This window comes from Corvus brachyrhynchos, unplaced genomic scaffold (genome assembly GCF_000691975.1).
Source record: "Corvus brachyrhynchos isolate BGI_N302 unplaced genomic scaffold, ASM69197v1 scaffold237, whole genome shotgun sequence".
Lineage (NCBI taxonomy): Eukaryota > Metazoa > Chordata > Aves > Passeriformes > Corvidae > Corvus > Corvus brachyrhynchos.
In genome coordinates this window covers 942,413-956,582 of record NW_008238959.1, presented here as the reverse complement: position 1 = coordinate 956,582, position 14,170 = coordinate 942,413, and the positions used below count along the sequence as shown (strand labels likewise).

Genomic DNA, 14,170 nt, shown 5'->3' with positions numbered 1-14,170 from the left:
GGTCTGTTACATGGTGTCAGTTTTGCTGTTTATAAAGTGCCAGGACAGAATGAAGTGCTTTGGCTTAATTTTGTGTGTAGCAGAAATCAGGCCACAGATCTGAGAAATCTACACAAGCTCTATGTCATATTACCTGTGGAGGAAAAGCAAAATCTTCATACAATTTTATTTTTATTTAATTTATTGTTCATTTTCAAATGTGAAAATATTTTCTATTTGCTTTTATTTCATTATAAAGGTGTACTTGATAGTTTTATTTTTGATAAAGAAGCTGAGCAGCTGTAGCTTCTAGTGGTTTTGAATTGTTTTTTTTTAATGTTTATTCGTTGTGTTTCTATGTAAAGATCAAGCAAGGAGGTGAGATGCATATACTTGTTCAGTTTATCTGTGCTTCTGTGAAAAATTTCATATTTATTTGATTTCTTAACCACCTCAAAAATAAATGTACTTTGACTTGTTTGCTCCTCAATTACAGCCAGACCATTTGGTCCATGGCAGTGCTATTCCCACCCTTCCTCAATTATCCTGGCTCCCCCGTTTCCTTCCCTGCCCAACTCACGCCCTACCAGGTGGGTACCCCAGCTTGTCATCCTCATTAAATCCTCTATACCTGTGGAAGTTTTCATTGCTTGAAGCTTGCTCTCTTACTGAATAGTTGTAGGAAATGAAAAATAATTGGAACCTCCAAAGATAAAAAAGCCAAAGGAGCATTCATCAACACTGATAATAAGTATTGTAACAATAGTGATCTCCAGATACGAAATTAGCCTTAAATTAAATGCAGTCCATCCTGCTGTAAATCCAGAGTTTAAAAGCTTCTGATCTGAAGAACTTTACAAGCAAGTAAACTTTCTCATGCATTTGAATCTTAGTTTTATGGAAAATTGTGAGGTCATTGATAGCAATGGAATCCACCAGAGCTGACAACTGACTGTCGTCCTGAGCAATCCCAAAGCTCCCATCTCCAGCAGTGAGGCTCTCGACATGGAAGTGTAGATGCAAAGGGCATCAAACCTGCTCTGTCCGGAGCAGTTCCGTGGTGTCAACCATTCTTCTCCAGGTGCAGAACACGGCTGATGCCATCAGCTGTGACAGCATACACATCCTTTGCTTCGGTAGGAGGGTGAAGCTGCACAATGTGGGGCAGGCAGTGGCCTTGCTGCCGAGGCTCATTGTCTGCAGGCTCGAGGAGCAGCGTTTTGTGCGCAGCCTGCACTAGGCCAGTAGGTACCTGCGTGGGAGCTCTGGGCTTTGACACCTTCTGGGCTTGGGGACATCCACTCCCCGTCCTCTGTAAATTTAGCCCAGTCCTGATGAGCTAGACTTTCTTCAGCCAGGGGTCCTTTGTGTCTCCCCCAAATTACACAAGGCTGTTTTCTTGCCTAGGTGGGCATCTGCCCTGAGGAGCAGGAAGCTGGGTAGTCTTAGTGGCTGGAGCTGGCTGAAACCACAGCGCAACATGAGGGTTCCCCGTGCCCCTTCCACCATGCTTGTGCTTCAGGATAATTTGTCATGACATTTTCCAGTTAACAATTCTGACTGCAATTTGACTATGGTTTTGGTGGATTTTTTTCTCCTGCCTTGTGGTTTGAGGGAGAGGGGAGGGGGAGTTGGTTGGCAAAATGGATGTCTTGGTCCTGGTGTCAGGCTGGCCCCCGCACAGTCCCTTTTCTCAGCGGTATGATGATCCCAGCTGTGAGCATCGAGGTGCCAGGAGTAATTAGAAGTGCAGCTATCAAATGTTACTTTGTTCACAATGAGAAGTACTTTTTTTTTTTTTTTTTCCCCCTCCTTGTGAACTTTTCACATTACTGGGCTGAACAAAATGGGTGGAGATTTCTTCTTAAGCTATTTCTATTGTTATATAACTTTGATAGCGACATTAAGTGAGTCTTTACTGGCTCAGCTGAGCCTTCTGGAGCCTGTTGGGTGTTAAATGGGGTTCTCTGCTCAGTGACCTCCAACAACAACTGACGTCTCCTGATCTAAGCCCTTCCTGTTGTTTTACTGGTGACGGTTAGTTTTCTATTAAGCTCATTTGAGTCCTGCACATTTTTACCCTCTGCCCTTTAAAGGGAGGGACTAATGTTAGTTTTGGCTTCTGAATGAAAACTTTGCTGTTCAAGCTCACAACAGAGCAATTGCAAAAAAAGAAAGAAAGAAAATTTAAATTATAAATCATCTTTAGCATCATGGCATGCCCATTAACAGCTGACTTCACTGTCACTATTATCTGTAGGAAATTATTTCCATGTGAAATGTTCCCAGTATCAAGCATCCTACAGTCTTTGCTAGTCCTTGAAGAATCATGAGTTGTGCTTAAAAATTTGTGAGATTTAAAAACTTGCAATAATGCATATTTGGTATTTCCTTCTGCCTTTCAATGTTTAAACCTGCATGGGTACACAAAGGTCACATTTTCAGACTTTTCTCCTTAGCCCTCAGGGCTAGAAACTTGAAAATGAAGGCGAGATTGTCAAAGAATCAAATTCTTCTAGAGCTTGAGGGAGCAGGGGAGCAAGGAGAAATCATATCAGTGACAAAATCCCAAGAGCTGGCAGAAAAATTAGTAAGTGGGAGGCAAGGGATGCTTTTCTTTCCTTGCTGATGACTGAGGCTAAAGAGTGTAAATCACAGTGCTGACTTAATTTATATAGATTTTACTTAAACATTAAAAAAAAAAAAGCGAGTGGATTTCATCATCACATTTTTAAGCCAAGCTGGTTCAGAGCCCCATGGTATGTACTTAAAAGCAAAAGCAAAGAGAGGATAGAATTTCAATCATAACTCTGGATTTTGTATATTCAATGAATGAAGTTTGATGCATCGATGTACGTTCCTACATGTGTCATCTGAAACATTTCTTTTGAGTGGGAGCATTGCCCAGGCCTCCAAGCTTCAGCCTGACCTCCCCGAAGGCAGAGCTGGTCACCCACCAAACCATTCCTCTTCTGCTGCTCCTGAAACCAGGACAGTCTCTAGGTAAATAGTTCACAATGCAACCAGATCACATAAATTACAGCAAATTGCAGGCTGTTCAACACATATGAAACTGATTTGGATGAAGGGAGCTGGCTTTCAGCTCACAGGTAGTAAGTAGAGTTTACATGTATGTGGAGTGCCATGTCAAGGTAGGAGCGAAAACCCAAAGAACTGTTTTTGTTTTGTTTTTTTCTAGTTAAGCACAAATTAAATTATGCAGCTTAATGCTATTCGAACAGACCTTCATGTTTATAAAATTAACGGATTAAAGAGTTCCTGAAAGTATTGGCCAAAATACAAGAATTAAAAATATTTTAAGAAAACAGCTTTGAACCAATCCACAAATGAAAATCCTCACTGTCATATTTATTTGCAGATACATGAGACATTCTGAAATCAGGGCATTTTATTTTCCCTTAGCATTGTGTGTTTAATTTGGAAGCCCTGTATTTTAGACCTTCCACTGAATCAAAAACCAAAACAAAGAGACTTCAAAAGCCATTGTTACTCCATTCAAGTCTAAACTCTCCCTTTGTTCCTTTAGCTAATGAGTTTATACTGTCCTGCAGGGAGAATTGACACCAGCCTCAAGTAAATGAAAGCAGGCCAAATGTTGGTAAGATCAGAGCACTAAAGTAATTATGGGTTGATTAAATGTTTATCTTCTTTACAGGTGGGAAGGGAAGAATGAAAATGAAGTGGGACGATGCAAAGAGACTGGCAAGATTCATGTGACAGTCAATCACAAGTACTACAGGCCAACTGAAGTGGTAAGAAAATGCCCTCTCTTAGCTTTGCAAATGAATAATCCAATCACTCAGCCAATAAATTGCTGCATTTGGCCAGCAGTCTGTGAAAACGGCTTAATTGCACTCCCGCTGCCAGCTTTTAGACCTCTAAATTAGCCTGCTTGTTGGCCCCTCACAGCCAGCTACCTGGGAAGAAACAAGCAGCAGGCGGGAGGAGCGGGTGGCCCTCTCACGGAGAGACTGCTCCACTTTGGTCATCCTCCCTGAGTGGGAGAGGCGGTGCTGGGGGGGCTAAAACATCATATGGGAAACAAAACAAAGCATAAAACAGCTCGTTGTGAATGGGAATATGGTCATCTCTTCTCCAGCTGCAAGTAGGGTAAGCAGAAGGTGGGCACTGATGGGCTTGATTATAAAGTACCACCTTCTGTGTTTCACGGTAGTATTTCATCTCCAGCCACTGAGTATCCCCTGGTCCAGCTTACATCTCTGTAACTGTGGGTGCTGCAAAATGCTGGTTTAGATGTGCTTGTGTGCTTTGCAGGGTCCCACTCAGCAAATGCTCATTTGCAGGACACATCTTTACTCCCAGGTTTTTTTTGTGAAATCTACCAGGGGTGCTAAACCAGCACGTGCTGCTGGCAGGACCAAATCACTACTGTGCTCCAATCACCTAATGCGAATTCTAGGAGAGGGAAAAAACCAACAGTATTTCCAGGTCAGGCAGGATGGTGGCAATGCACTGAGATGGTGCAGGATGAAGTCTGGTTTCTGGACACAGGGAACAGTAGCCCCAGTTGTGCTACGTGGGAGTGGGTGTACCCAGGAGAGGATTCCTCCTCTCCTGGGGAAAGTGATAGGAGCCCCACTGGCTGCTGACACAGCATCATCTGTCAGTGTGTCCATTCAGAAGAGATGTCTGATTCAAGCAAGGGGGTGACAAGAGCACCTTTGTGTTGTTGACACAGATTGCAGGGTGGGAGTGGGCGGCTGCATGTGTGGAAGTGGGCATGGATTCTAAAACTGAAATTCCGAGGGGAATAGAGACTTTCATGTTACGTTAAAAAGGCTGGACCTGTGCATTGGAATCAAATGCTAGGAAGTCATTAAGAGCTGTCTGTCATTCTGTGCTGTGGTAAGGTGTCAGGGTGATAAGGAGGACAGAGACAAAAGGACTTGCCAAACAGGAAAAGGACACTTGACCCAACAAGTCTGTGCTTTGTGAGACCCACTTTCCTGCTTTGTCATACCTCTTACTAACAAGTACGTATTCACTCCTCAAAATTCATAGCTAGTGTGTAGCTCTTTGGAAGTCCTTGCTGTAGTTTTACACTATTCATGTGCTCAGACATATTCTGCTGAAATAGTGCTGCCCATGGTCTTCTTCCTCTCTGTCCCTTTTGGTCTCCTTTTGGGAACATGGTCTCTGGATTTTAAATTCAGTCCATTATACATACTGTTTTGGGACAGTGCATAAGCACACATCCCTCAGGAATACTTGTAATTTCTAGTGGGTCCATACACAAGAATAGGGAGGTATTCAACTACAGAGTGGAATGTGGCCTTGAAATAAACACATTAGAAGTCTGATGCTTATCTGAAATTATCTGGTTTGTCATAGGCCACCTTCTCCATCTCTGTATTCCAATACCCCCATCCTGCCTTGCTTTTAATACAGTCCCGACTTGGTTCCTGTGGAACCCAGGAAGGCTGTGAAGCTGCTCAAGCATGATCAAGGTAGAAGCACAAAATGAAGTACCTTTGTCTTAAGGAGCATGCAGAGGAACTGTGAGGCAACTCCTCTATGAAGAGATGTGATATCCTCTTTTTGCAATCAGTTTCCTTTTTCGATCATCTCAGAATGGATACCCAGAATCACTTCCTCCTTCTTTTTAAATTCTAATTTGTTTTCCATTCCTTGTCGAAGGCAGGCAAACTACTGTTTGTTTCATTCAGGGAATCACATCTGTGCAATTCAAAATACTAGACCGAAAACCAATCTGTCACAAGAAAGCAAGGAAAAGCAATGAAATAACTAAAATGGACTCATGGCACCTGTCCCCTCCTGCCACTTGTACCATACTGCTGAAAGCAAGAAAGCCTGAGGTTGACATTTTGGGAGGGATCTTAGCCAGATCATTTAACAGGAATTCTGCTGTTGAATCACAGCTGACACAGAAAATCTGATGCTCAGATTCTCATGTCTTATTTAGAAACATTTCTGTCTGTCTTTCTAAAATTTAACATGGTATTCTGGAAATTGAAAATAAACATAATTTAATCTTGTGTACTGTCAGTTCTGACAGTGCCAATACATTTATTTGAAAACACATTTGTTTTCTTCAGTTAGTGATCCCTGGGGTCAAGGCCTCCCATTGAAAAGCTTAGCTGTACTGAAGAAGAAACCTTGAAATGTGAGACAGTCTTCTGGTCAAACTAAGTAGACCCTTTGAATGCCTTGGCTCTAAATCTTTTCACTCTTCTTTTGACTGCTGTGGGGCCCCTTGATATTTACTGGCCTTGGGAATTGTTCCTGCTAATGCTTCTAATGCCTGTCTCTCTCCTTCCTTCCTCATGTCTTGCCAAATGCAAACCTATCAGTATCATTTCTTTCAGTTTTTGTCAAATTCCTGTCAGTATATTTTCTGACCCTTTTAAAAATGTTTTTGGAGGTTAACCTGCTGTAAGGATTGGGGAAAAATTTTTGCTTCTGCTTTTCTTAAAATGAACAATTTTCACAGGAGCTTCATGGCAGGTTTGCTTTCTATACTGGAGGATATACTATGAAAGGTGCTTTCACTTATTTTACAATAAAGCTTTTTTTACAAGCTTTTAAAGCACATGGCTAGAAAAGTCATGCTTTACATTCATCTTCTGCTCTAGGTGTGCAAAGATCAGTTTCCACTAAGATTTACTCACCAGTGAAATGTAGGTACTTCAGAAATTACCTCACTAGTCTTTTCTACTTACAATCAGAATGTTCACGTTGTAGGTGGGCAACTTAGTTTATACTTGGATTTAAATAACCTATTTGGCATTCACAAAAATAATGTTAAAATAATTTTAAATTTCTTTCAAAAGTCAAAACTGAAGTTCAATGAGCTGCCTCAGTGAGTTGGAAACAAGCAGTCCTGCAGCACATAATGTTGTAGGCACCAGGTCTCTCAACCCTTGAAGTTGGGTAACTTTTACAGAGTTAGGGTAGGACAATTATTTTTAATTTGTATGCATGAATTTTCCCCCAAGAATTGCACAATTGCTTCTAATTAAATTTTGCACATTAAGGTGTTTGAGTAAAAGTGCTTCTATTATTTTTGCATGGCAGATATTAAGCTAACAGTTTTATAGGAGCTTGCTTCATTTCATTGCCTTTTCCTGCAACAATGAAGATCAACTCCAGGTCTCACTGGTCTGTTGTGTCATCACAGAAGTTAGATGTATATATCTCTCAGTTAGGAGTTTACGTCACTTTTTGAAAGGGGAAAATAAAAGAAGCCTCCCAACCATATGTAAATGTTGTTTTTTCTCCGAATCTAATGTTCTGCATGTGTTACGGACAATTCCTCCCCTTTCCTCCCACCTGTTTCTGCAGTTGTCCTACAGCTTGCCTAGCATAGGAACTGCAGGTTGTATGCATGCATCAGATTTGTTATGGGCTGGCATGGCTGTAACTGAGGATGTACATACATCATCAATGCAAATTTCCTTCTTTTAAGCAAGCCTGGAAACTGTCACAATGTGATGCTAATATTTAAGTAGTCATCTCGCCTCTTATTATTCTTCTTCAAAGGAAAAAGGGCATGCTAACTTCTTCCTTTTGTTATATGACTTAAGCAATTAAGCATTTTTCTCCCAATTCTTTCTAGCACTGATATAAATGAAATATATATATATACATATATATATGTGATTTCTCAAGTCTTATGTGTGTCACTTATACTAAATTTTGCATTTTTGCTTAACTGTGTTTGGCCTCAGTTACCCTTTTTCCTCCTTAGAATTAAGCAGGATGGCTTTAAATTTCAGTTCCTTCAGATGTTTTTTTAAAAATTCAGCTCTGTGTTTCCCATGTTTCATAGGATTCCAGTAAAAATTCCTTGGGGCATATCACATTCTCCCAAAGTCAGCTTTCTTCAAGTCAAAAACATTTCTGAACTCCTCTAAGTGTTCCTGCCCTTAAGAGCATTTAGAGTCTAATGAAACCATGATCACAAACCCCTAAATGCCCCACACTTCCACTTTAGTTTTCATACAAGCTTCATTTCCTACTCTTAAGTTCAGAGCTGCCTGTGACTGTAAACTGTTCCAATATCTGCATGAGGAAACACGTGCTTCCCTTCCTCAAGGATCTTTTTGCTCATCAATGTCAATATATGGCCTTTATTAATACTCATGAAAATGAAATGGGAACATTCAAGGAAGAATAATCTTCAGATGATTTTCCTGTCTATTTTCCTCTAGCAGTCAGGTAATGAAGTTGTGAATTGTCATAAAACTGACAGTCTTCTCTTATCTGTTTTCTTTCCTTCTGAAAATGTATGTCAACATCTGAAAACTATTGCCTCTGCTGTCCTTAATTCTTCTCCAAGCTGACTTTGCTTCTGTCTCAGCCGAAATGTTTATATTTTCCTTACTTTAATCTCAACATTATCTCTGCATTGCTTTGCCATCCTCTTCCTTTTATTTGTCCCTCCTGCTAGTAAAACCTGCAGTAGATTGTTTGTTTGTTTTAGTTAAGGCCTTACATATCAGGCATTTCGGAGGTATCTCTGAAAATATACATGTCAAATTCAGCCAAGTAAAATAATGATTAGTAGTAACTTGTCTCTATAGCATCTAAGAGGCACTTAACATATTCTAAATATTTCTCAACAGGCACGTGAAAAAGGGTTTTTAAAAAAATAGTACCACTGTGTGTCTGCCTCTCAAACGTGTATGGCAGAGCAGACAGCACAGCTCAAGTGATATCATTAAGTGGCAGCAAAGCTGGGGGAGAGCCTGATGGCATTGTGTTCTGCTGTCATTCCTGGGGATGCAACCGTCCTTGCACAGGTAGCTTTCTATTTTTTTTAATCTTATCCTGATTTTGTTCATCCTAGTTCTTCCTTAGGAGAAAGGAAGATCATTATTGCTATCAAGTTTTCCTCTCAATAGGTCACCAAACCGGAGGAGCTTCAGCAGGCTCATGTCCAGTCTTGCTCTGTGTCTTATTTAATCCTCTTAACAGACTCATAGCAGGAGCCCTAGCTTACCTCCTTTCTAGCGGGAGCAGATACCTAACAAGTGCCCCTCCAGCCCTCCCACACAAATTCTGGCTTTTTCCTTCATAATTAGCTCATTACATCAGTATTAGACCAGCACATCCAGTAAAGGAATCCCTCTGGACACCACTGCTCATCCACTGTGCTTTACTCAGTTACTCTCTTTGCGTCATCCTGCTCCTCCTCTGCTGTGCCTCCAACAAAACATTTCTCTGGCAACTTCTACAGCTGGCTCTGTTCCCCTTCTTCCTTCACCACCGCTTTCCCTGCTGTCATTCCTGTGGTTTTGAAACCAGCGATGTGTCATCTGTGACCTTCACATCTTCACTGATCTTCCTGAGACTCTCTGTGTCTTCTTTCCCATCCCGTAATGCCACAACCATCTGACAAGACTGGCCAGAGGAAGAGGGTGTCCTTACCACCTGGGGTCTAGGTTGGAGTGCTTTTGCACCTTGGGTGTTACACCATATGTTCATTTACAAGACAAATAGTTTTTCTTTGGAAATGTTCAGACTGGATGAAGAAATCTCTGACTGATTTTGGGCAATGCAATTTTCCGATCTGGGTGCGTAAAGAGATTGCAACTCCATTGAAAAGCTGGTGTGTAAAGATAAAGCTGTCATCCAGGCAGAAGGGTTGGTGGTTTTGATTCATTGCTCATTTTTCTAAATGCTGTTGACACATAGCAATTAGTGGCCGTCTTAGATGTGACAGATCTCTGCTCAACTCCTGAAAACAGATTTTTAAATTAAACTTAGGTGACTGGAGGATTAAGGCTGAGGGAGAGGTGAGTGAGGATGGAAGGCTGTCTACCTCCTTAATTAGACCCTACCTGATTCAGCCAGGCATCCAAGCAAGTGCTTCACTTCAAGGGCATGAATAGTTAATAGGGACAGTTTCCATACGAGTAGCTAAGAGTGTGCTTATGTGCATTGCTGCATCTTAATATGAAGGACAGCAATTTATCTGTAATGGGAACTGAGAAGGCTAGCCCAAACACTGTGGGAGCTCAGGAGGTGCCAGCTGATTATTCTTGTTTGCCTGCTCCATTGTACAGTGCCTGGGAGCAGAGATGCTGAAATAGCTCAAGACACTTTCTTTAGTCAGGTTCTTTTAGGGTAGCTTTTAGTAGGTAGGCAAGAAGGAATTATACCAAGTTCATGTAGTTTGTAGTTTTAATCAACTGCTCCAGCCCGTAATTCTTCTCTGCCTTCCCGACAGTGGGGGGTCTTACTGCCACCTCTTCACTTATTCATGTTTATTCATGCACAGAAAGTCTCTTTTAATCTCACCTCTTATCCCCTTGCCTCCCCCTTCTCTTGGCCTGCCATTTGGCCTCCTCCTCCCCCTTGTTATCTCTCTCTGTTGTCTCACCCTCATTTGGACCATCCCTTGTTTTCTTATCACTGCCTATCCTATGCCTGTCCCATACAAACACTCCAGCAGATGTGGTGGGAAATGCAAAGCCTCTGAAGGGAAGTCATGAGGGTGGGAGAGAGCCTGGAGCAGGCAAAAGCCATGACAGAAGGCTCAGGCAGCACCAAGACACATTTGTCACAACTGCTAGGTTTTCCCTCCTGCCAGCAATCTCTACCACCTACAGCCTATTCCCCATTTTCTGTGTGAGATCAGACATTCAAAAGAGCCAAACTGTGCCTCAGACCACATTTTGGAGTGTCCAGTGAGACTGGCAGAGTGGCGCAGCACAAATCTGTTCCCATCAGGCTTTTCTGAAGACCTTAGTGTCAGAGGTGCTTGAGGTCACTTACACACCTGATTACTGTTCACATTCAAAAGTGGGAGCGTGTCTGAAGATCTGTCTCACTTTCAGATGCTGTTTATTTTATTTTACAATGGGTTTTTAGAAGTCAAGCAATATGTTAACAATACTGTTCTCATTTTGACTGTGTTTCCCATGTCGTTGTAACCTTTTCTTTCGAGTGTGCCATGCCAATTCAACCCTTGCAACAGTTTTAGAATGGCAGCAGAGAACTGTAAATGGCATGATTTATGTAAAAATAAAAATGACTTTTGAATTCAGAGGATATGAGACAGAGGTAAGGTTTCCTTCAGAAAATCTGGAATTAAGGGCTAGGCTTAGTTCTAATTTCTCCAGCCTTAGCCAGAGCTTGCTTGCCTTCAGCTGTTTGTATTTTGTTTTATGAGTGAGTGGGTGTACAAAGGAAAATGACAGCCCCAGAGTGTTCATGTGTTTCATCTGAGAAGCCATGAGATGGTTGTAGAGTTGGCAAAAGTAGTTTCTGCTGGGTTTGGGTCAGCAGAGGCCTTGCCATCAGCCTTTTCAGCATGGAGTCCTCCAGTCAGGGGTTTGCTGCAGAAATAGGTGTCTCCAGCCTGGGTATGCCATGGCACCTAATATTTTTCTTCTTGAAAGATAGTACTTCAAGCCACCGATTCTCAAATCCCATGCCCTCTTGCAATATATTTATCAATTTTATATGAGAATGAGTGCAGTTGTCCCTCTGAGGGACAGTCCAGGGCAGCGTGAAAGGGCCATTTGGACCAGGTTAGGAGAAATGCATAAAGGCACAGTAAGTTCTTAGGAAGGAGGAGGGTGTGGGGTTTTGTCTCCAAAAGCTTTCATTTCATGATTTTTCAGGTGTTTCACAGTCCAAAAATGACAGTAGACATCTATCAATTTCTTTTATTACTTTAGTTATCTGAAGTTTATTCCCCTAGAAACTGTGGGATGTTTTAACTTCACCTGTGGGGAAAAAAAGTCAAAAAATATTCTGCTTAAAAAAAATCAAAATTGTCCCTTCAGTTTTTCTAAGGAAATCCTGATTTGGGGGGGAGGAAGGTACTTTTCTAGGGGAGTCAGAGTTTATTTTAATTTAGTCCTAGAGGTCTTCTGTCTCCGCCAAAATGTCAACAAGGAGTTTTTCTTCAGACCCATCCCTGTCCTTCACCATTTACAATTTCTCTCAAGAGGGAAAATAGTTGAAAGGAGGTGGAAGTTTGGAAGTGGTTGTTTAAAAAAATAAATCTTCACCTTTCCCCTCTATCACTTTTAGAGTCATCATTTGTAAATTAACAACTTCATGATGGAGGCATGAAGAGGTGGGACCTTTGCTATTATTGCTACCCTGTGATGATGATGATGTTGAGGAGTGCTTGTTGAGTGATGTTGAGGATCACCTTCCATACCTTCTTGTCTCATATTTGTATTCCAGAAAAAAACCATAGCAGTGATTCGGACCATATCAGAACTTAAAAACCTTTTACATTATTAATTATTTTTTAGTATCCTTAATGTTTCCCTGGTGTTCAAGAAGACCTTGTATGGTTGAATAGCAGGGGAAATTGAGCCTTGTAGATATAAACAACTTTTTTAAAACTGGGGGGGGAGAGGGCAGTGATTCGGACCATATCAGAACTTAAAAACCTTTTACATTATTAATTATTTTTTAGTATCCTTAATGTTTCCCTGGTGTTCAAGAAGACCTTGTATGGTTGAATAGCAGGGGAAATTGAGCCTTGTAGATATAAACAACTTTTTTAAAATTGGGGGGGGAGAGGGGGGGTGCGGGGAGGGGAAGAAGAATTGTTGTTGCTGAATAAAACCTGAGAATAATTATCTCTGTGTCATAAACATCTACAGTATTTGTCATGAACCAGGAAATGGTTCTTCTTGCCCATCTTGGATGTTCCCCAAATTGTCTGATGTCCCAGCTGGATGGGTGAAAGAGGAGACAGTAATTATCTGCAGGGCAGGAGAGACTTAAACATTAAGAGCTTTATGCCTAGGATCAGCTGGAATTTTTTGCTCATTCCTCACATATAGTCTCTGAGCTCACCAAAGCAGACAATATGAAAAATATTAACAGGATTCAAGAAGACATTAGTAATAGATTAAGAGTGCATGCCTCTCTTGTGAGACTTTTTCTTTCTTGATTTCTTCTTTTTTTTCAGTCAGAAAATTCTAAAGGTGAGTAGGTGAAGTCAATTTTAATAATTCACAGACAATAATACATCTATTTCTTGTTTGACAGAGCTAGTGTTTAAACTATTAGCATTGTCTGGCATAACATGAAACAGGGTCACTCATCCCTTTGAAACCTCTAACCTGGCCTCATTTGAATTTCTTCCTTCCAGCTTTGCCAGTACATTTTAATAGTCTTCGTAGAGCTCTCAGCTGCCTTGTGACTTCAGACTTTATCTACCAGGTTGTGGTTAGGAGTAGAGTAAGACAGCACCATTCCTTGTCAACTTTTCTGTGTGCAATGACACAGAAACCTCAGTGCTACAGCTAGCCATTGAAATTCAAAACAGACCACTCAACTGCTGAACAGAAATGGGTTTTTAAATCAGATTTTCTCTTTGGAGCACCATTCTGTAATTCTTGAAAGCACTCTTACTTTTTATTACTTCTTCCAAACTGCTGAACAGGAACTACTTTGCAGTCATGCTTTGTATTGATTAGCCGTAAAGGAAAAGGGGGAATAACAATAATGAAAACAAAAAAATATGGTTTAAAATAGGACACCTGCCTGGTTTTTTGCAGTGATCTATGACAAGTTCATGTTTTTAATTCACTACATCTGTTACCGAGTTAGTGGTTGCAGACCTTAGTTTTAAAAATTTCCAGACCGGGTAACTAGGAGTTTAATTGCTTTTGTGCTTATTTTTAATTCTGTTTGACCCATAGAATACTACACTTTTACCTTCTGATTTTGAAAGCAAACCCATATATTGAAGCTTCTTTACAATAACAAAGACTTCTGACTAAAGTAATTGGCTGCCACTATAGCTTTTTCCTTAGATAACAGTTGTAAATTTCCAAACCACTAATCTTTGGCAGCATTTTCCTCTTGATCCAAGTTTCTGTTTCCATGTGTTGGTGGAGATTAAAAAGTGGGTTATGAAGGTGAAATTGGAACCAGAGGAAATGTGAGGTTTTAGGAAAAGCTCAGGTAGGGCCAAGTTTGCTCTGTCCACTGTTTTCATAGCTGTGAAACGAAGCCTACTGGGGCCTTTTCTTGTACTGCAGTGTCACCACTGATCACGCATTGTGACATTTGCTCCTCACTCAAAACAATTCTTCTGTAGGGCTAATCCTATAAAATTACCACAGTCTTTTATCCTGCACATAGTTGGCTGAAAGGGCTTGCAGATGAGTATCCAAGGTAGTATTTAGGTATTTTTCCTGACCTTCCT

General features: G+C 41.0%; 1 protein-coding gene across 1 annotated transcript in view; it reads left to right on the top strand.

The window, feature by feature from the left end:
- The window catches only part of GMDS (GDP-mannose 4,6-dehydratase), a gene marked incomplete at its 5' end in the record, with an annotated part of 352,873 nt that overhangs the window by 273,530 nt on the left and 65,173 nt on the right, over nt 1–14,170 (top strand). The window contains one exon of the mRNA XM_017738583.1: nt 3,656–3,752. Coding sequence (XP_017594072.1) covers nt 3,656–3,752 — 97 coding nt within the window. The remainder of the gene's footprint in view (nt 1–3,655; nt 3,753–14,170) is intronic.